At 42.8% G+C, this 23,192-nt stretch overlaps 1 protein-coding gene across 7 annotated transcripts in view; it reads left to right on the top strand.

Moving 5' to 3' along the window:
• MYO1D (myosin ID) overlaps window positions 1–23,192 on the top strand; it is a 256,790-nt gene that overhangs the window by 97,697 nt on the left and 135,901 nt on the right. For 5 of the 7 annotated variants that reach the window (XM_014465322.2, XM_023763517.1, XM_023763514.1 and 2 more), the window contains exons 9-14: window positions 497–642; window positions 1,462–1,576; window positions 6,010–6,180; window positions 9,716–9,786; window positions 13,745–13,819; window positions 19,397–19,529. In XM_014465322.2, the coding sequence (XP_014320808.2) occupies window positions 497–642; window positions 1,462–1,576; window positions 6,010–6,180; window positions 9,716–9,786; window positions 13,745–13,819; window positions 19,397–19,529 (711 nt within the window). Of the gene's footprint in view, window positions 1–496; window positions 643–1,461; window positions 1,577–6,009; window positions 6,181–9,715; window positions 9,787–13,289; window positions 13,427–13,744; window positions 13,820–19,396; window positions 19,534–23,192 lie in introns of those variants that run through there. The other 2 variants (XR_002831931.1, XM_014465323.2) reach the window with 2 other exon arrangements.

Here is a 23,192-nt window from a genome sequence, read left to right as displayed (position 1 = left end):
GGCATGTATATCCTTGTGTATTGGATATGTGTTTGATTCTCAGGGAATGTCAAACTGTGGCCTTTAGCCCAGGTCTTTATGTAGCATTATAAATCAATATTTGCATTTTTCAAATTTACAGAGCTTTCGCAGAACGTAGTTATTAACTCGTTGCTTTCCCACTTTTTAGATTCAAAACAAAGCAAGGAAGTGACTTACCTGGGGGAGTAGGCAAATTATTGAAATAGCTGAGTATGGAAATGTACCTGGGGAATGTTGTTGGAATACAATAAGCATAATACTGATAATAATCTTAAAAACTCAAACCATTTAGTTTTGCATCCATTACATTGCTTTTTTTTATCAGACAATCTGCATTTTGTATTGTTCTGCTTCGGGTAATAACAGCTATGCTAAATGTTAAGAAGGAGAAGGAGAGGAATTTAAAACATATCACAACCGAAACAGAGACTCAATCCCAAACCAGCAAGAATTTATGATGTTGTTTTCCTCACAGGCAATATACGAGCGCCTTTTTTGTTGGATTGTGACTCGCATCAATGATATTATTGAGGTCAAGAACTATGACACCACAGTGCATGGGAAAAACACTGTTATTGGCGTATTGGATATCTATGGCTTTGAAATCTTCGACAACAACAGGTAAACGGGTTAAATACTTACAACTCTATTGTTTACTTTTGACCTGTCCAGTGTGGGTAAGTGGTTGGAGGGTCAGCCTGTGCACCAAAGGGACTCGGGTTCGATTCCCAGTCAAAGGCACCTACCTGGATTGCAGGTTCGACCCCTAGCCCCAATCGGGGTTGGTGTGCGAGCCAGCCAATCAATGTGTTCCTCACATTGATATTTCTCTCTCTCTCTCTTTCTCCCTCCCCTTCTCTCTCGCTCCCTCTCACCCCCTCCCCATCTAAAAAAATCAATGGAAAAATATCTTCAGGCCCATCTGGTGTGCTCAGTGGTTGAGCATTGACTTATGAACCATGAGGTCATGGTTCGATTCACCTTCAGGACACATGCCCAGGTTGCAGGCTCATTTCCCAGTAGGGGGCGTGCAGAAGGCCAATCAATGATTCTCATCATTGATGTTTCTTTCTCTTCCTCTCCCTTCCTCTCTCTGAAATCAATAAAAATATATATTTAAAAAATATCTTCAGGTGAGGATTAACCAAAAAACCTTGCTGTTTACTTTTTTTTCTTTTCTCAAATATTTTTATTGATTTCAGAGAGGAAGGGAGAGATAGAAACATCAATGATGAGAGAGAATCATTGATTGGCTGCCTCCTGCACACACACCCCTCACCCCTCCGGGGATGGAGCCTGCAACCCGGCCAGTGCCCTTGACCAGAATCGAACCCAGGACCCTTCAGTCTGCAGGCCGATGCTCTATCCACTGAGCCAAACCAGCGAGGGCCTGCTGTTTGCTTTTTATTTGTTTAAGCATAATGTATTCCTTTCTTGCAGCTTTGAGCAGTTCTGCATCAATTACTGCAACGAGAAACTGCAGCAGCTATTTATTCAGCTGGTTCTGAAGCAAGAACAAGAGGAGTACCAGCGAGAAGGGATCCCCTGGAAGCACGTGAGTGCACCTCTGGGGACAATGTCCAGGCCCGTCACACATGATGATAATGCCAAATCCTATACCATTTTTTAAAAGGCATTTTTAAAAATCTGTCTGGGTACATGAAACAACAACATTTCAGCTTTTCTTTTGGGGATGTGTAAATACATTTCGTTTTCAGGGTAGGTAGATGGGTTTTTCCTAATTTAAAAGACTCCCTTGTTGGTGCCCAGAAAATGCTGAGTTTTAATCAGTAACCTTAACATCTCCACTTTATGGCGAGTACCACATGGGTTTTCTGGTTCACATATGTCTGTTAAGAGTTCAGCATCATTTATAAGTTATTCAGAGCAGCAACTTTTGCCTTAAACTGGCTGAACTTTGCTTCCAGATTTAGTTTCTTCTCCTTCCTCTTTTTCTTTCTTTTTCTCCTGTTACTCCTTTTTTTTTTTTTCCTCCTTCTCGGCTTTGTTAGCTACATGACATGGTATTGTCCTCAGTGGATGTTATTCCTGTTCTCTGAAATCCCTGCGTGAAACACTTACATTCAGTTCATTTCCGTTTCTTTCCTGCGTGTCACAGTTCCACTCTCACCTCTCTTTTCGTGGCTCTTTGTGAACTGTAATATTTGTCAGAGTCACACTAGCCTGGTAATAACGTCACCAGAATGCAGGCCTGGTCTCAGGTGCAAATCCAGAGATCACCGCTAAAAAGCATGACAATCATGATGGAAATGAGACCTAGTAATTTTTCTTTTGAATTTTTGTTTTAAACAATTTTAAGAACAGATTTGAGCCATGCAAAAGCATTGGAGCGTCCCTGTGTTTCTGTGTTTATAAAACTGTGTTTATCCTCTTGTCAAAGAGTAGAGACAATAAAAATAAAGTCAGTATTTATTTTGTGATATTCAACATGATAGCAGTAAAAAAACTATTCGAAAGGCCGTATTTTAATCACTTTTATATTCCTTTTTACCTTCCCACTGTCCCTCTCCTCTCATTCGGAAAAAGGAAGCAATGCTAGTGTCCCTGCCTCAGATTGCCTCTTTGCCTTGCATTTGTTAAACATTAGAATGCCGTAAAATTTTCTCCAAGTATATCAGTATAAATTTTGCCTATTTCAAATAAACCAAAGTGTGCTATGACTTTATAATAGGATTACCTACCATTTTGATTTAAGGAGTGAACTCTTACAACACAATTCAGATGTAACTCAGTGGAGTTTATATGCAGCGTTCTCAGAATGAATGTGTTGTACAACACCCAATTAAAACTGAGACTTAGGTTTTTATAGCAAATTGAATTATAAAACTTGCTACCCAGATGTGATTCAGAGATACTGGTCAAAAATATCCTTTAATCATCAGAGTATCAAATTCCACCGACATGGTTGATAAAGAGAAAAGTCAACAATTGCAGGAAGCGATTTCAAACATCTGAAAAGGGAGCAAAAGCACTGAACACGCAAAAATTTTTAGCGAAATAAACCAAGAAATACGTGACCTCGGGAGAGCAGAAGCCTGACCCTATGCCAGCTCCCCCTAGATGAGAATCACTATTCTGGGCAAGTATTTCCTTTAAGAACCCCAGACTTCTGAACATAGTGATTCATTCTTTTTTTTTTTTTTACAGAAATTTCAAATATATGATCTAAAAGCAGAGATCATAATATAATAAACTTAATGTATGCATCACCCCACTTTAACAGTCATCAGTGGACTGTACCCACCCACCCCCAGAGCATTTTGAAGCAAGTCTCACACTGTGATGTGACAATAATGTGACTTATTTCATCTGTAAATATTTCAGTGTATTTCTCTAAAAACCATAAGCACAATACCATTATCACACCTAAAATATTAACAGTAATTCCTTAGTGTCACATGTTCAGTCAGTGTTCAGATTTCACATTTTTCTCAATTGTCTTAGAGTTCTTTTGTTTTGTTTTTACAGTCTGTTTGAATTTGGATCCAAATAAAGCTCCTATACTGTGGTTGGCTAATAGGTCTCTCACATATCTGTAGATTTTCTTCACCCAGTGTCTGTCTGTCTCTCTCTCTCTCTCTCTCTCTCTCTCTCCCTCTCTCTCTCCCTCTCTCTCTCTTTTTCCTTATAATCTTTTGTTGAAGATTACGGGTCCTTTGTTTCGTTGTGTTTCCCGAGTCTGGATTTTTCTGATCAGATTCCTGAGCTGTCATCGACTATGTTTCTCTGTTTTTTGTATGTCCTTGGTTGTTAGATCTAGAATCTCGACCAGGTTCAGGGGCCAGTGTTTTTCTACCGATGGTGTGTGAACTCTCCCTGGGAGGCACACATATCTGGTTGTCTAAGTGATTCCATTTTAAAAGCCCTTGGTGCCGTAGTTTGCAGGTCACCTTTCGCTGTTGAGAACTTGACTCTCAGCACAAAGCTGCTTAACTTGGACTGGGACTGGGGGGCCCAGAGCCTGCCCCCCACATCTCTGCTTGCCCCTAGGCCCCTAAGAAACCTCCTGGAGATGCCAGTTGCTGGAAGAAACTGGTTTGGAAGCCACTACTTTAAGCAGCATGAAACTTACGAACTAACAGTTACTGGACTCTTTAGCAAAGATGAGTCACTTTTGGTTTATATCATTAGAATTGTAGGGAACCTACTTCTTTGTCCCTGGGACAAAAGACTTAGTCTCTAACTCCCCCATCCCAAAGTCTAAAATTTCAGCTATTCATTAATACAGAGTTCTTGCTTTTTGAGTATTTTAAGGATATTTTTCCAAAAGGTGGAAATAACTTTTCTTCCTAATTAGAAATGTAATAAATGCCACAAGAAAGGTAAATATTTAGGCCAGGACTTCTCCGTCACTGTACTAGCGACATTTGGACCAGACCCGCCTTTGACGTGAGCCTGTCCTGTGCACTGTAGGATGTTTATTTAGCAGCATCCCTGGCCTCTTCCCACTGGAGGCCCGTAACACTCTCTAGATGTGACCATTACAAATGTCAGCAGACAGCCCAGCTGGTGTGGCTCTGTGGTTGAGCATCGACCTATGAACCAGGAGGTCACGGTTTGATTCCCAGTCAGGGCACATGCCCACGTTGTGGGCTCGATCCCCAGTGTGGGGTGTGCAGGAGGCAGCCAATCAATGATTCTCTCTCATCATTGATGTTTCTATCTCTCTCTCCCTCTCCCTTCCTCTCTGAAATCAATAAAAATTGGAAAAAAATTGTTTTAAATGTCAGCAGACATTAGGTTGCCAAATATCCCCAGGGCCCTAAGTCACCCTCTATTGAGAACCACTGATTTAGACAAACCAGAAGAGTACAAAAAAGAAAGTAAAAGCCACCCATTTTGAGACTTTGTGTCTGTAAAATAGAAAAGAATTTAAAAGACTAGGAATGGAGCTGAAAACCACAGACAAATAACCGGCATGAGTCCTTGATTTTAAATAGCATGGAACAGGAATACTGAGGCACTTTAATAGTCTATTTTGAGTGTATGGATTTTACAGAAGTTAATAGAGACAGCTCTCAGTTCAGGCACCTGGTCAATGAGATGGAGCACATTAACACAGAGATTAACACTAAGATTAACACATTAACAGAGATTAACACATTTACACTAAGACAATCAGCTGCCCATCCTCACATGAGGCACAGCTCGCCCGGCCAGGCCCCTGTGCTCTCTGTGAGCTGCAGGTGATGTGTGAGCTGCAGGACATCAGAATGAACAGGTGTAGGAGAGAATTGTTGTATAAGCCAGCAGTCACCAACCAGTGGTCCACGGACCACTGCTGGTCCACGAGGTCCGAAAGGTTGGCAACCGCTGATGTAAACCCTGTGTGTATTGAAGTTGCCAAAAAGCCAGGAGTTACTTATAACTTTATTCAGCTCATGGAAGTAAATGAAAAGACCATTCTTACCTCTTATAGATACTTAATCTCAGCATTACATTCTTTATGGTATATCCTGAAAAACCTCAAAGCTCTGTTATACCCATATAGGCTTGTTAACTTTGGGAAACTGGAGGGGAATACTCCTTTGGGTTTTAATCCAAGTCCATAGAATGCAAGTTCTGCGTAATACCTTCACTTCGTCAAATTACATGTCAAATGCCACTTTAAGGTTATTGGCTGGCACTTAGTGCAGTCTGGGTCTTGTGGTTAATGGCAAGCAGATTAGAGGATTGAGAGTCTGAAGGAGCAGGGTCAGGTGCAGGAGGCAGAGACAAGATTCAAACAGCAGGTAGTGATGGGAGAAACGTTACCCACTTTATAATTTTTGCCTGGACCTGTTCTCATCGAAGACAGTGTCTCCTGTTGCAAAGAAGCCTCTGAGGGAATTTGAGTGTCAGACCTCACAGGTGTCATTCACATGTTTACCATGGAGGGAGCTTGACGTAACTGATGCGCACGGGGCACTGGTGTTTCCGGTCCGGCCCCTGCCCCCTTGGGCATTGCCTCTGTGCTGTGTCCCGCAGATCGACTACTTCAACAATCAGATCATCGTGGACCTGGTGGAGCAGCAGCACAAGGGGATCATCGCCATCCTGGACGACGCCTGCATGAACGTCGGCAAGGTCACCGACGCAATGTTCCTCGAAGCACTGAACAGCAAGCTGGGCAAACATGGGCACTTCTCCAGCCGCAAGGTAACATGTGTACTGAGAACGTCCTCTTGCGTTCGTGCGTGAGGTTTTCCGCATTGTGTGGCAGACTTAAATGACTTCCTATGTTGGGTTATCACAACTGTGTGTCCAGTCAACGCAGGCCATAAGCATCCAGTGAAAGATTTATTGCTGCGGATAAATTCTGCCTTCTCTGATTTATAGGAGGACAAGGTTGATAAAACTCATATCATCCAGGAGAGGGCGCTCCAGACTGCTCAATTGACTAGAAATAGGAAAAAGGATGATGTCATTGCTAACCAATAGGTACAGAGTCCTTGTGCATGTGCTCGATTTTGCTCCCGCAGCCCTGATCATCATTCTGGCACTGAAAATAGCTTTTGTCCTCGACTTTTTACTATAGCCCTCAGCTAGCCGATGTGGTATGTGTGCTTTGCCAGACTATGACTTTCTTAAAAACAGAGAAATTCTAGCTGTAATTCTAGTTGTTGCAAGGAAAGTCATTCCTTAAATGCATGGGTATATTTTTTAACCACCCCCTCCCCCCATTTTTCACATTCTAAAAAAAAGTGTTAGCTATAGATCCTATTTCTGAATAATTGGTGGCAGTTGTGGTTGTCAGACCTTTGTGCTCTGCCTCGCATGGTAGTATACCATTAATATTTGTCCTAGGAGGGGGTACACCATCATCCCCAAGTGTTTCCTACAAATGCAGGCTTGTCTAGCAGCCATAAGCTAGAGGAAAACCAGTCTCCATTCTTCCTCACTTCCACGGAAATGGGGCACACATTTCTGCTCCTCCGTCATCCCATGTAAATCTAGGGTGCACTCCATTGTTCAGCACGAAGAAATCTGTTCTCTAACTTCATCCCCTTTGAAATTATGTCATCAGAATAGGAGGATTCCACAGTTAACTAGACAAAGCACAAACCATCCAGATACCGATTACTAGCTGATATTTATTTTAGGACAGTTTATTTCTAAAATATTCTCCTTGGTCTGCTACTGAGGAATGACTTGCAGCCCTACTACAAGTCGATTTTCACATACTACTATCCCTTTAGTTGTTCCCCATTTATAATGCAAATACTAAGTGCCTCTCATTTTTCAGGTACAATCCTGGGTGTTGGGGACAGAGCAGTGACCAAAGTTGGAAGCAACCTAAATCCTTTAGCATGATGTTGTTAGAGATGGCATGATTACGCGGGCCCCGTTTTGGAGGACTGGGTTAAAAATGTCCTTTGTAATCACTGTTCAGGTTTTGGAGACTCGCCTAGAATTGTGCCTACCAGATGATAGACCATCAGTGTTTGTCAAATTTGAAATGAATTGGTCATGGTCATACCAAATAAATCTTACAGAATATTGAATTTTCAATTAACACATGCAAGGCTCTACCTCATTTTAAAAAATAACTGTGACTCTCCCATGAGAAATCACCTCATTTTTTATATGTGTTACCTTGGCCATTTATACACATGAATTAAACGTGTCAACCAAGTATTTTGAAATATAATCTTATTCTTAAGGTAGCAACTGTACATAGTGCGTTTAAGCAGTTGCTACTGATTTGATCGGAAATGTTGAACAGTTATTAATCTGTAGAGATGGGATTCCCTCTCCTCTCTCTCTTTCTTGCCTCCTTCCCTTCCTCCCTCCCTCCTTCCCTCTCCCTCTTTCTATTTCTCTTTCACCTTCTTGTTTAAATGTGGGAGCCTGGGTTTGGCCATCTCTTGGACCAGGTGGCTCCTTCCTCCAGCATCATCTCCCAGACAAGCACTAAGATGGGGAATTTTTAAATGTGTTATTTTCTGGGATTTTTGCCTAATGAAGGAAAGAAGTGAAATAACCAAGCTGTCAGAATATTTTCATCACTGTGAATCCAAATGTAAGAATATTTAATTGGTACAGGCATATCTTGGGTCCTTTTCCTTTGGGGATTTTATAAATAAAAGGGGTTTTATAAAAGTTGGTTGGAGTGTTGTCCCATACTCTAAAAATTTTGTGGGTTAATCCCCAGTTGGAGCACATACCTAGGTTGCAGGTTCCATCCCTGGTCGAGGTACATACGAGAGAGAGCTAATGATGTCTCTCTCTCTCAAAAAAAAACATACCCTTGGATGAGGACTTAAGAAAAAGCAAGAGGTTAATAAGAGAGAGAGGAATCAAGGTTGATCTCTAAGCAGTGACAGGCCTGAACTGGGGTCCCAGCTTAGCAGAAGGGAGATGAGCCAGGCTACTGTGTGCATGGGAAGCACAGACATTACATTCGGTCCCAGGGATCCTTCCCAGAGCTACCAGTTAATGGTTGTGTGACCTTCTGCCAATTGCCTGACTTCTTTGAGCCTTAGTTTCCTTGTGTGAAAAGGAAAGCTCATGATACTTACTTCAAATATCAGTTGTGAGGATTGAAAGATGTACATGCCTGGCAGACAGCAAGCACTTAAATGCCCTCCTTAAGTGGAACATGGAGAATGAAACCATATTAGTCAGGGTAGGCTGGGCTGCCGAGAGCCCTGTCTCAGTTGGTTGGGCATCTTACCATGCACCAGGAGGTTGCTGGTTCGATTCCCAGTCAAGGGTACATGCCCAGGTTGTATGCTTAATCCCCAGTAGGGGGCACGCAGGAAGCAGCTGATTAATGTTGTACTCTCACATTGATGTTTCTCTCTCCCTTCCTCTCTCTCTAAAAATCAATAAACTATTCTTAAATATATATATATACTCGTGGCCCAGTGCACAACATCTAGCAGTCAGACATCCCCCGAGGGGTCCTTAGCACTGCCATGGAGGCGGGAGAGGCTCCCACCACTGCTGCTGTGCTCGCCAGCCGTGAGCCTGGCTTCTGGCTGATCGGTGCTCCCCCTGTGGGAGCACACTGACCACCAGGGTGCAGCTCCTGCATTGAGCGTCTGTCCCCTGGTGGTCAGTGCACATCATAGCAACCGGTCGTTCCACCATTCAGTTTGCATATTAGCCTTTTATTATATAGGATACTAGAGGCCCGATGCATGAAATTCTTGCAAGGGGCTCGGCCCTCACAACCCCGGCTTCATCCGGAAGGTCGTCCGGACGGTCATTCTGCTGTTCGGTCTAATTAGCATATTAGCTCTTAATTATAAAGGGTATATGATAGCAGCCAAGATTTAGGTATCATAGACAATAGAAGTCTATTTCTCTTCCAAGGACCCAAACTTCTTTCATCTTCTGCCTCTTCCATCCCCTGTGTCCTTCTTTGCATCCAACTAGTGGGAGGAGAAAAAAAAGTACAGAGGACGATTGCCCTGGAACAGCCTCACCTCACTTCCACTCACCTTCCATTGTCCAGAACTTGGTCATTTGCCCATACTCCACAGCAGGGGGTGCTGTGTGGGTTTCTAGTGAAAGCTCCCAGTCGTTACCACACAAGCAGAATATTTAAATCAAGCCCCACACAGTGTGATTTCATTCATAATGATATCACGATGTTGTAACAAAATTATCTTCTTCAGTGAAATTGGAATATATTTTTAGGAAAGTGTAAATGGCTGTTTTAAAAATAATCTCCTTGATTTCTTAGCTCTGTGCCTCAGACAAAATGCTGGAGTTTGATCGGGACTTTCGAATCCGACATTACGCAGGGGATGTAGTGTGAGTATCTTACTTTGGCACCTAATGTGATGTTTGCATGCAACCTCACTTCAGAAATTATAACCAGGGGGAAATATAGGTTGTTTTCCTGTTCATTTGCATTATTTTCAGTCATTTTATAGGCCTCCTTTAATCTTTCCACTTAAAAATAAAAATTGGCATCGCTTCATGCATTCCTTGCTTTTCAAACATTTATTGAGCACACACTGTGTGGCCATGCACAGCTCCTGGCATAGTTGTTCGTCAGTCAAAATCAACAGATGGATAAATAAACCAAGTTAAGGACTAGGATAGAACAATAGATGAGATGGGCCTTTCTCCGAAGAAGGTAATAGTGTAGAGCAGCGGTTCTCAACCTGTGGGTCGCGACCCCTTTGGCGGTCGAACGACCCTTTCACAGGGGTCGCCTAAGACCATCCTGCATATCAGATATTTACATTACGATTCATAACAGTAGCAACATTACAGTTATGAAGTAGCAACGAAAATAATTTTATGGTTGGGTCACAACATGAGGAACTGTATTTAAAGGGCCAGAAGGTTGAGAACCACTAGTGTAGAGGAAGATAAAAGCAGATACATTGTAGGTCACTATAAAGAAGGATGAATGGAAGGCAGAAATGCACAGGCATTATGGGAACACTGAGCAGGAATGCTTAACCCAGAGTGGAGTATAGAGGAGTCTTGCTGGAGGAAGTGATACCCAAGCTGAGTCCTAAAAGTAAAAGAGGTTAGTCAGGGCAAAGAACTAGGAAGAGAGGAGGGAGAAATGAGGGAGTTCCAAGCAGAAGAGGCAGCAGACACACAGGCCCTGAAGTGAGAGTCACCCATCATGACCAGTTTTGCCATTTTATTTATCAAATATTTTTTGAAAAGTAAAATTTGCAGGAGCCACATTTTCTGATTACAATAAAAGTAGAAATTGACAAGAAAATATAACTACCTTAGCATTTTAGTCTCCTAGGGCTGCTGTAACAAATTACCTTTAATTGATGGCTTAAAACAGGAGAAATTTATTCTTTCACAGTTCAGCAGGCCAGGAGTTTGAAATCGAGGTGTCGGCAAGGCCACTCTGAAGACTCTAGAAAAGAGCATTTTTTCAGCTTCTGGCAGCCGCAAGCATTCCTTGGCTTGTGGCCCCATCACTCCAGGCTCTGCCTCTGTGGTCACATTGCTGCCTCCTCTTGGGTGTGTCTGTGTTAAATCTCATCTGCTTCTAAGCTAAAACTACACTTGTGAAGGCATTAAGGCCCCTCCTGGGTAATACCATATAAGCTTCTCCTCTCATCATCCCTCACATAACCACACCTTTTATCGTATAAGGTCAACATTCATAGGGTCTAAGGAGTTAGGCATGGATGCTGTTCAGGGGGCATTTTTCAGCCCACTGTACTTAGTAAGCTTTGTCCACTGAACACTGCTCCTTATTGTGTAAAGGCCTCTCTTGTTCTCCTTATGGTTTACATTAGGAATTCTGTTTATATTCATAAAACCCATTATAGGAAGAGATGAAACAACTATAAAAAGGCAAATGATGATCTCTACATGCTGAAAAGACATCTGAAGAAATTTTAATAGCTGTTCCTGATTTAAATTAAAACTCTGGAATCATATAAAATAATATGGCTCGAAATTATCACCCCATCTGTCACACTAGCCATTAGGGCTGGTATGGCACCATTTTCCTCTTTTTCTGGTCCTGTTCCCGGGTTCCAGAATACTGAGGAGGGAAGATCAGCACCGCACAGCTGTCTCCCACTGAAAACCCAGGCCTCGCTTCCGGGGTGCATTCATCTCGCAGTGGCATAGAAGCAGGGCTGGACAGAGAGGCCTTAGAGACCACCAGGCCAGCCCTTTCGTTTTACAGATGAGGAAACCTATGCAGAGAGTGTAAAAGTCATACCCAGGGTTACACAGCATGTTCATGGGAGAGCTGAGACAATAAGGTTTCCTGACCTCCAGAACTCCGGCCGACCTCCCTGAGTGCAGAAGAGGGAAGGAGCTGGGGATGGAGCAGTGATAGGATTGGGAGCTAGTAAAAAGGGGGTGTGTGAGGCTTTGTGGCCAGATGTCTTTTCAGCAGCTAGGCCCATTTGATTGAAGTGTATCCTCTACGGTCACATTGCCTCCTCCTATTGGCTGTGTCTGTGTTAAATCTCACCTGCCTCGATGCTGAGCCCTCCAGTCCTTTTTTAGGTTTTTACTGGACATCTTCTGTGTGCATGGTGCTTTCTAAAGTGTGGCCCCTGCCCACAAAGAGCTTTCCACGTAAGATGCATACATGCACATATGGTGGTGTGTGTATGTATTTATACACATACATTTTTATATTATCTATATAAATACTTACACACGTATATATACACACACATTTACATGCTTACATTGATACAATAAAAGATGGTCTGAAATAGTTGCCATATGGAGTTGTTGTCAGGATTCAGAATAAGGAAATGATATCATCCTTCTAGCTGTGTGTAATACACCCAGGGAAGCCGATGCTGCCTTGGGTCCTTGATGCAGTCCTTGGATGCTGGGGATTATTTTTATAGGAACAAGTGGGAAGAGTGCTAAACATTCAGGAAATAGCTACTGGGTCCATTTGACAGGAGTGTGTCCTTTTTGTAGCAAAGACAAGTAGAAATGCCTGGAAAAATAGATTCAGATCAAATCATAATGAGTCTTCAAGGCCCAAAATAAGGGCTTGGAAGTTTGAGTTTTATGGGTTACATGATAGATTGAGTCAGGTGACTTCTAGGGTTCAGTCAAAAATGGCTTGAAGGTATTAGGAAGAAGACCTAAAGTGGGGGAGGCAAGTCCCCCCCGACCCCCATGGGCAGCATAGCGTGATGGGACTTTCTTGCAGAATTAAGTATGCAAGGCTGAAATATTGGCGAGGGTTCAGGGTTAGAGATCTGAGAACTGTGTGCATTGATGTGATGGTCGAGGGGACATGTAGACAGGTGAGAAAACAGAGCTGTAAGAAGCAGCTGCATCTATAGTTACCATCTCCCAGAATCCTCCATGACTTTTATACCCCCAGCCCTGAGTGTGCGCCACCTAGAGGCCATGCCCGTCACTGCAGAAGAACAGGTCCTATTCCCACCTTTCTCACCAACTACTGGGCTTTCAAGACCTTACTCATCTCCCTTCCTCCAGACCAGCGGTTCTCAACCTGTGGGTTGTGACCCCTTTGGCGGTCGAACGGCCCTTTCACAGGGGTCACCTAAGACCGTCCTGCATATCAGATATTTTCATTACGATTCATAACAGTAGCAACATTACAGTTATGAAGTAGCAATGAAAATAATTTTATGGTTGGGTCACAACCTGAGAAACTGTATTTAAAGGGCCAGAAGGTTGAGAACCACTGCTCCAGACCATAAACACTGGCCTCCTCGTTTTCTTTCAAGAATGTCATGCATGTGCCTGCTTCCTTCCCTTTGTTTAATAATCTATTTCCCTGTGTGATCTGCCTTCTGCTTTCTCCTCTGCTTATCCAGCTCTTACCATCCTTTGCGGTTCTCCTTGGATTCTTTTATCCCACCCTGAACACACTGAGCGAACCTTAGGCAAGCCCCTTGACCTCCCTTCGGATGAGGCCCTTAGTTCCTGTGTGTCGCTGGTTTGCTTTTATCTTAGTAATGCTGGATGATAAATACAGCTGTCTGTATTTTAAGAGTCATCTTCTTGAGGTAAGCAGTAAGCCAGTAGAAAATGATCTTAATTGTAATTATGGTAATGATGTTTGCTCTGCTTTTGAAGAATAGAAACAATAGCCCCTTTATTTAGGAGGTAAAATTTGATGTTCCTTAACACAGGACATCGAGGACAGAATCAGCCTCATAAACTGATTGCATAATTAACAGTGGGAGGGTGTTGTAGATTTCTAGAAAAGCTTTAAATGTGGCTCTTGCTTGGTGAGTAATGAACATTTTCTATGTTTTTCCTCCATTAGCTATTCTGTCATCGGTTTTATTGACAAAAATAAAGACACTTTATTTCAAGATTTCAAGCGCCTGATGTATAACAGGTAGGGTTAAATTTTACTGTCTTTATATTAAACATTTTGACATATATCGCACAGTATATATGCACATGATTATTTTTATGTGACAACTTTAAGATTTTTTTTGGTAAATTCTCTAGTTCTGCTTGATCAGACCTAATAAAATATTACTCTGTAATTATAACAATCAATAGACTTAGGACAGGGACCTGCTATGAATATGATTTTCTCTGATTGCCCTTGGGTGGCCTCAGTTTCTCTGTTTACTGCTGCCATCCTTCTGGCACCCCCTACCAGAATATTCAGGAGGAGTCCCTGGCTGGGCCAGTGGCAAATGGAAGGTGTCAGATAACCTCTGGCACAGCTGAAAACCTTACACACTCAGATTCCCACTGTAGTGTCTTTGCCCCCGACGAAGAGGTCCCTCTGCTGTCTGAGTAGCAGCTGGAATCACTGATGGTAGATCCTGAGTGGACAGAATCTTCTCACAATCCCAGAAAAGGGGAAAAAACAAGTTCAAACCCAGCATGATACTTCGGAAAGAAGGCCCATGAAGAAAGAAGGATGCTCAGTCAGCTACTTCTATGGGTTAGAGAACTGTAGACACTCATTTATCAAGTCTCCTCGTCAGTTGGTCAGTGGATCATCAAAGAGGTACTGAGCACCTCTGAGCCACACGTCCTCCCACGCTCTGGGGTACAGCTGTGGGAGAAATTTAGACAAGTCCCTGCCCCTTTACGTCTTATATTCTAGTAGAGGGGGCAGTCAGTAAACAAAACGACAGCTAACTTCCAGGTAGTGACAAGTGCTGTGAAGAAAAATAAAGTAGGTAAAAGATTGAAGGGTGATCTCTCTCCCAGTTTTTTATGGGGGGGAGGCAACCAAAATTTCTGGTGGCCTTGTTTCGACAAGGATTAAAAAAAAAAGGTTGAAGGGTGCAAGCAAGGAAGGGCAGGGGAGGCATTGTAGATAGGGTTGTGGGAAAGGCTTCTTAAAAGAGGTGATATTTGAGCAGAGACCTGTATGAAGTCGGGGAGTGAGCCGTGAACAGTGGGGAAGAAGAGCATTTCAGGTAGAGAGAACAGCTAGTACCAAGGTGCTAAAGTAAGAATGAGTTTGGGAGCATCGAGAACAGCCAGAAGGTCATTGTGGCGTAAAAAAGAGGGATGGGGAGAGCGACAAGGAATGAGTATTTACAGAGGTCAACGGGGCCTGGGTTATGAAGAGGCTGTGAGCCGAAGTAAGGAGGAAGAATGAAGGGCAGCCACTGGAATTAATGATCAGATGTGATTTATACATTAAACAAATCACTAGGGCTACCTAATAAAGCACACACTGTTGGGGGCAAGAGTAGAACTGGGGAGACCAGTTAGGGGACTAGTCTGAGATTTGGATGGTAGTGACAGAGATGATGCAAGGTGGTCAGAGTGGGTGATAGTTGGTAAGTAGAGCCAACAAGACTTGCTGATGAATGGGATGTGTGATGCGAGAGAAAAACAGAAATCCAAGCCGATACCTGAGCAGTGCGGAAGGGATGCTTGATGGGGGAAGACAAGAGGAGGAGCTAATCTGGTGAGGGAAATCGAGAGCTTTGTCTAGGATATTTTATGCTGGAGGTGCATATTATATTGAACATCCAGTTGAAAATGTCAAATAGGCAATCGCATGTATGCCTCTGGGACTCAGGGTAAAGGTGGGGTTTGGGGTATCAATTCATTGATAGTAAAGTCTTAAGATTGGATTTAGGGGGAACACAGATTTAAAAAATAAGAGAGAGGAGAGGTAAAAAAAAAGAACCCCTGAGACGCTCCAGCATTTAGAGTCAAGAAAGAAAGGAGGAACTAGCAAAGGACACTGAGCGTGCCAGTGAGGCAGGAAGAAACCCGGAATCTGGTGTCAGCGAGGCCAAGCCAAGGAAAAAGTGCGTTGAGAAGAAAAAGGTATAAACCGTGTCAAAAATCTGTCCAAAGCAGAGTGATGTGAGGACCGAGATGCACTGTTGGGTTTGCTGACATGAACATCAGTGGGACTCTTGACAACACCGGTCTCCGTAGAGTTGTGGAAGGCCAGTGTGTGATGGAAGTGGGCTCCAGGGAACGGAGAAAATGAGAATGTGGCGACGTTGTGTTTAGACTGTTGTTTCCAGCAGTTTTGCTGTGAAATGGTTCCTCTGCGTGCATGCCACCAGGAGTGCTGATGGAGCTGTGCCCTTAGGATGTTACAGGTAGAGGGGACCCCTATAAGAGCTGGCCATGGGGAAAAGGGACTTTCAGAAAGGAGTTTCAGTTCGTAACTTATCAGGTAAGAGGGACAAAGGACAGAGTCTGGCATAGCTCTGTGTAGAAAATGTCAAAAACTCAAATTAGAAAAAATGGCCTTCGTTGGCCAGTGGCAATGTCTGTGGGTTTGTTGCTAAGGAAAGAAGGCAGAGCCGGGCTGTGTACCAAGAGACTGCCCCATGTGGCATTCCTTACCTTCGGGAATTCATCATGGCCCCAAGTTCATCTCCCCGGGAACAGCTCCACCTCCCAGGGGTGGTTTCACGTAACTCTGAGCTCACAGGACAAATGAAGAAACGGAACAGCCTGTGGATTATTTCCAGAGGAAGATCTGATGGTCATGTGGAATGGAATACTTGCGTTGGTATGACAAGCTATTTTTTTTTCCTATTGGAAAACCCACTAGGGAAGTCAAAACAGCAGTGAGAATTCTAGTTTATTAATTGACTGAAAAACATTACTCATAAAGTCCAAAATGTTTAATCACTTAGGAAACACAGAGTCAGAACAAAGGAACTTCGATAAATCCAACATTAAAGGCGTCAAGCGAAGATGAGTTCATTTCACAATAGGGATGATCTTGTCAAAAATCTGTTGACTGCAACTTACTGTACAGATATCCATCAGAGGAAAGGCCTTGCCAGTGGGGTGGGAAGTCTTGAAATTGTTCAGGCAAAAACCATCCTCCTGGGTGGTGCTTGGATGGGCTACCTTTGCCTCTGGACACGTCAGTGCTTCCATGGCTAAATAGCCTCCCAAATTTCCATCCTTTTTTCCTTTGTATATATTTAAAGGAACTTGGATCTCCAGTTCTGTAGGTGGGGCTTATTAGACCTTCAGTGTATACATGCATGTTAGTGTGTGTGTGTGCGCCATATATCTGAGTGTGTGTGTGTGTGTGTAAATGAAAGGAGGAAGAAAGCAAACCAGTGGCAGGCCAGGTGCACAGACTTTGCTCATCACTTCTTTTTTCTTAGCCAGATAAGTTCTGCCTTGCCTTACGTACTGGGTTTCTGGATAACTAAGTTTCCCTTTTAAAGAAAGGGTTCCTTTGGTCCATTCATTTACTTATTTATTTAGAGCTATCGGTGGCAATGCCTTTTTTTCCCCCATTACAGTTTACAGTCAATATTATTTTCTATTAGTGTCAGGTGTACAGCCTAGTGGTTAGGTAATCATATACTTGACAAAGTGTTCCCCCTGAAATTTCCAGTATCCACCTGACGCCATATATAGTCACTGCAATATTATTGACTATATTCCCTGTGCTGTACTTCATATCCCCGTGACTGTTATGTAACTACAATTTGTACTTCTTAATCCCTTCACCTTTTTCACCCATCCCCCCCAATGCCCCACCCATCTGGCAACCATCTGTCTGTTCTCTGTGTCTATGAGTCTGTTTCAGTTTTGTTTGTTCATTTATTTTGTTCTTTAGCTTCCACAAACAAGTGAAATCAGATAGTATTTGTCTTTCTCTGTCTGGCTTATTTCACTTAGCATAAAACCTTCTAAGTCCATCCATGCTGTTACAAATGGTAAGATTTCATTCATGTTTATGGCCGAGTAATATTCCATAGTATATATGTACCAGAGCTGTTTTTATCCACTCATCTATATTCATGGGCACTTGGGTTGTTTCCATGTCTTGGTTATTATAAATAATGCTGCAATAAACATAGGAGTGCATATATTCTTTTGAATTAGTATTTTGGGTTTCTTCAGATATATACCCAGAAGTGGAAATACTGGGTCATAAAGCAGTTCCATTTCTCATTTTTTGAGGAAACTCCATACTGTTTTTCATAGTGGCTGCACCAGTCTTCATTCCCAGCAATAGTGCATGGGTCCCATAATAATAAATGTCTTAGTTCCTTCATTTTCAGCACCCCTCCCTAACTGACAAGGTAGTACAAGAGTCTCTATAAATGGCCAGCAGTGAGTAAGGTGATATTTGGCGTAGAAACTGCTTAGATCAAAGTAGAAACTGCTCACACCAGAATTTTCAAAGGACACCTGTTCTGATCTCAGGAAATTGTATTCAGTAAGTGTTAGGAAGGCATCCCGCACTCATGTGTACTAAATGTCAAGAACCACTACTTTAAGTTCTCTCTCTATTAAAGATTAGAATGGAAAAGTTAAGGGAAAACCAGGTACGTTGATGTGGTTATTTTTATTGATGTGCATATCATTGGAAAATTATGGAATAAAACTAGAAAGTGAAAAAACTGGGTCCATAAGCCACAGATCAGTGCATTATTTTATAGTCACTTTCTTGCAAGCGGCAGGGAGGGTCACAGTGTGGTTCTGTCTTCACTCAGAGACCCGGTAAATCTTCCCCTCACCTCATCGGTCCTTAGCATGTTTGCAGCAATTATTTTGAGCTGCTCTGTATAGAAATTTACTAGATATTTGGGAAACCAACTCAATTTTCTCAATTTTATACCAGGAGAAGAAAAGTGGGGAAAATGATGGCAGTAGTAAACACCATTAGCAAAAAAAATGCCCATGTTAATTCTTTTCTAGTCTCAAACCCCAGTTTAAAAAAAGAAGAAAAAAATCTGACAAGAGAAAAGTTTCCAGGAAGCCAGCAAGGTTTCACATTTCAATCTTTGAAAATCAAAAGCACCCGAAATGAAACAGGAAGAAAATCCGAGTTGAGACCACCCCACGGGTTTTTAAAAATATCTCCACGGAGCCACATAATGACTATTCCGTGGTGAGCATGAACGCTGGCCTGATGCACACTTTCAAGAATAGGATCACAGCCATCTTAGTGTCACCTCAGTGACAGATTTTAGCCGCCAGTGCTACCTGTAAGTGGCTCATCAATCCAACTGCAGGCGAGGGACTTTCTAGAAGACGGTGTGAGGATGGTTATTTTACCTTCCTCACTGTACTTTTGGAAAGACCTGCCTGTTTGTGGTGTCACCTATTCTGTGTGAACATTTGTTTCAATCAGAAGATACTTTGGTGTTCATGTTTTCTACCATAACATTGAGAGTCATTTCCCTGCTAGTGGTTTGCACTCATTCCCGTAACTACCACCCAGACTATATTTTATGTGTAGATTGTAAGACCTATGTTAACTCCTTGAGGGTACTAGATCATAATAATATAGATGTCACTTCAAAGAGGTTTTTTTTTAATGCAGTACAGTTTGGACACATCTTTCAGCATCATTTTCTGGATGGAATTGTTTCTCCAATTAGGCCTTGTGAGTTCAGTCTGTGGTCTAGTCATGCCTCCCAGGGTACGTCCGGCTGGATTGCTTAGCAGTTCTTGTTCAGCCTGTTTGAATTGCTCTTCCTGTGCTTCTCAGTTCAAATCCTGTGCTGAAGAATATGTGGCCCGAAGGCAAACTGAGCATCACGGAGGTGACCAAGCGCCCTCTGACCGCTGCCACCTTATTTAAGAACTCTATGATCGCCTTAGTGGACAACCTTGCATCGAAGGTAATCCTTTTCTTTTCTGGTTGCCCATGATATATGTTAGCGAGAATGTAGGTATGGCTTGCTTTTTAGGTAATGATGGTAAATCAAATTGAAGAATAGATATTTAAAGCAAATGTTGTAATAGAATTTTTATTCCTGGTGTGTGGATTTTAGGTAATTATAGTAAATCAAATTGTTGTTGTTAATGGGGCTAGGTAAAACAGTTGTTTGTGTCCCAGGTAAAATTGTTTTTAATTATAAATTATAACATATGCTTGAACTTCTGCCCTGGGCTGACACCAATGGCTGACTTTTTAAAAAAATCTTGAACTAAATTGTCATACACCATCGGTATATTATATCTGAATACGAAATGACCAGATAGAGTTTTAAGAGGAGGTTTGGTACTTAAGTATTATCCTCAGGTTGTTTTAAATAGTTGAAATAAAAAGATGTGTTATTGACCATTACGTCTGCTTTTTATTACTCCTGTGAGATCTAATCCTGTTGGTTAACTTTAGTCTGTTTTTTTGTAAAGAACATATTTTTGCTTTCAACTACTGCTGCTGACAACTTTGATAAATTAGGCAGCATTCTGGGACTCATTATTTTTAATTCCTTCTTTTTTATCTTTCTCTTCTGGTGCTTTTCCTGTGTCATTCCTTCATTATTATCCTTTTTTTAAAAAAATCAACTTCCTCTCTAAGAATTTAAATCTATTCCATTTCTGGTGCCTTCCCTGTGGATGAATTAGGCAAATGCCACAAGAACATGTCTGTTCAGTGGCTTTCTGGTTTTTGTTTTTTGTTAATCCTCACCTGAGGATATTTTTTCATTGATTTTTAGAGACAGTGGGAGGGACGGGGAGAGACAGAGAGAGAGAAACATCGATGTGAGAGAGGCACATCAATGGTTGCCTTCCGCAGCCTGCAAGTGAGGTACGTGCCCTTGACCGGAATTGAACCAGGGACCCTTCAGTCCTTGGGCTGACACTCTATCCACTGAGCCAAACCGGCTAGCGTGCTTTCTATTTATTTTCATCAGGATTCTTTGGCCTCAAGTGACAACAAATAAGCACAATTTGTTGGTTTATATAATCAAACCTCTGGAACAGGAGGGGTAAAGACTAGAATTCATTAGAACGCTTCCTCTAGGCTTCTCTGCATGTCAGCTTCAACCTGCCTCACCCAGCAAGAAGGGAGGCAACCCTCACAGGAAAGCATGCAACACAGGAACTAGAGTTGAACAGAGGATTTTATCAAATATATTAGATTTATTTAATTAACTAGAAAAGAACCACGTTTCTAAAATCAGTAGTTAGATGTGCATTTAAAAAAAATTAAAATACTAGAACCGTCTATAGTGTCTGTGTCAGGAATTGCATTCAGCTGCTAATAAAAGAGACCCAGTTCATAGCTTATCCTTGAGAGACATTTGTTCTCTCTCCTGTAAATGAAGTATAGGTGACCCGGGACTGGTACGGCAGCTCTAAGGTGATCCGAGACCCAGGTTCCTTGGTCTTTCTGCTCCACCATCCTTGTGCTTGTCATATATCCTCCTGGCCCAGGATGGCTGTACTGCAAGCTACCTCCCTTTTAAAGAGACTTCCCGCACAGCTGGTGTGGCTCAGTGGTTGAGCGTCAACCTATGAACCAAGAGGTCACGGTTCGATTCCTGGTTCAGGGTACAGGCCCGGGTTGCGGCCTCGATCCCAGTGTGGGGCTTGCAGGAGGCAGCTGATCAGTGATTCTGTCTCATTATTGATGTTTCTCTCTCTCTCTTTCCCTTCCTCTCTGAAATCAATAAAAATATATTAAAAAATAAAGAAGAAAGAGACTTCCCGGAAGTCTCCCACAGCCTTTCAGCTACATCTCACTTGCTGTACCTCGTTGACAGGGGAGCTGGGAAATGCATTTTTATTCTAGTCAGCAGTACACCCAGCTAAAAATAACTATTCTGTTTCAAAGTAGGAGAAAGATACTGGATGTGAGGTAGGCAACTACCCTCACAGTCTTTGCTACAGCTTCCCAGTCTGGATGTTTATGGAGATGGGGGATGAGGGAAAGAGCAGGGATAAGCAAAAGAATATAGACAATAGAAGGCAGGAAGATGGCCGGGGCAGAAACGGGAACATGTGGATTACATTTAGAAAATACAAAATAGTGTGATAGAAATAAATCTACATAGTTGGTACTCACCAGGAATGTAAATAGACTAAACAGAGTAGATAGGTGGAAATACCTAATTAACACTATGCATGAGTATTATAAACAAAGAGGTAGCTTTAAAAAAAACTGGTTAAAAGCAATATTAATGTGAGAGAACATGGAATTTAAGAAAAACAAGTATTAGCACAGATAAAGAGACTGATAATAAAATGAAGGTATGCAAGACAGTAAAGTCATTTTGAACTAGGTGCCAAATAACATAGCCATGATTATGCATGAACTCTATAAAGCAAAGGAACCTGACATTTTTTAAAAGAAAAATGCACAAGTACACAGTCCTAGCGGGAGATTTCAAACCAAATCTACCCCAAACTGATAGACATGGAGGCTGGGACAAAACCTTAGTAAGAAGGCAGAAGCTTTGTCCTGGCCGGGTAGCTCAGTTGGTTACAGTGTCCCCTGATACACCAAGGTTGCAGGTTTGATCCCTAGAAGGAAAGAGAAAAGTGCATTGAGTCTGGTAGGAGGTGCAGAGGTATGGAAGTGTGGAGTTAACGGAGGCGAGCGTGAAAGGGGCTGGCAGCTGGGTACACTGTTGTCTTTTTCAATCGGGAGGGAGATACGAGCTCCCAACCGCTCTGAACTCCAGTTCAGAATGAGAATTTGGGCACCCAGACTCATATGGAGAGAAACTGGACTGTCTGGCATTGGGCCGGAACGTGAGAGCGGCTTTCTTGCAGAGGTGCTTGCAGCGTTCATTGTTCCTGCACAGGGCCACGGGACACAGACCCCGGAGGCAGAGCAGACTGGTAGCCATTGTGGTTTGCTCCGCCCTGGTGATTCCTTGAGACCTCACCCTACCCAATTTACAACCCCACCCAAGCTGTGCACAGAGGCTTTTGCATACGAATGGCCTGGCCTTTCTCCGCCTGAAAACCTATCAAACTGTAGCTCGGTCAGAGAACCCAAGAGCTTCCAAAAGAAGGCCTAAGGCTCGTCAGCAGCCTGCATTGCTTCACAGCTGCACCTCATCTGGGCACCTCCAAACCCCAAACAAAGAGGAGGAATCTGTAGATCTCTCTGTAGCTCCTGCTGGGTGGCCTCAGGTAGTGGCTGACTTTGCACCTCCTTGGAGATCCAAGAGCCAATCTACCCAGTGGTCAGAGTGAGACCATCCAGATTACAACTCTTCACATCCATAAGAGACACACTCAGGGGGCAGACTCAGTGAGCGCCAAAGCCCCACTAAAGCAAGTCCTGCCCCATAAGGGTGTCTCCGGCACAGAAGTTCTCCCATTGTAGACACAACTGGTCCTCACAGCCAATTGACCTGGAGGTCAGTTCCTATCAGTGATACCAACAGCAATCAAGGCTTAACTACAAGGCTGTGCACACAGCCCACAAAGGGGTGCACCAAGAGTGTCCACCTCAGGTAATTAGGGAGGCTGAGCCCCTGGGCCCTATAGGACACCTAGCACACAAAGCTACTCTATCAACACAGGGAAGCAGCCAAAAT

Source organism: Myotis lucifugus, unplaced genomic scaffold (assembly GCF_000147115.1).
Source record: "Myotis lucifugus unplaced genomic scaffold, Myoluc2.0 scaffold_287, whole genome shotgun sequence".
NCBI lineage: Eukaryota > Metazoa > Chordata > Mammalia > Chiroptera > Vespertilionidae > Myotis > Myotis lucifugus.
Note: the sequence above shows the minus strand (reverse complement) of the source record. Positions and strands in the feature narration are given on the sequence as shown.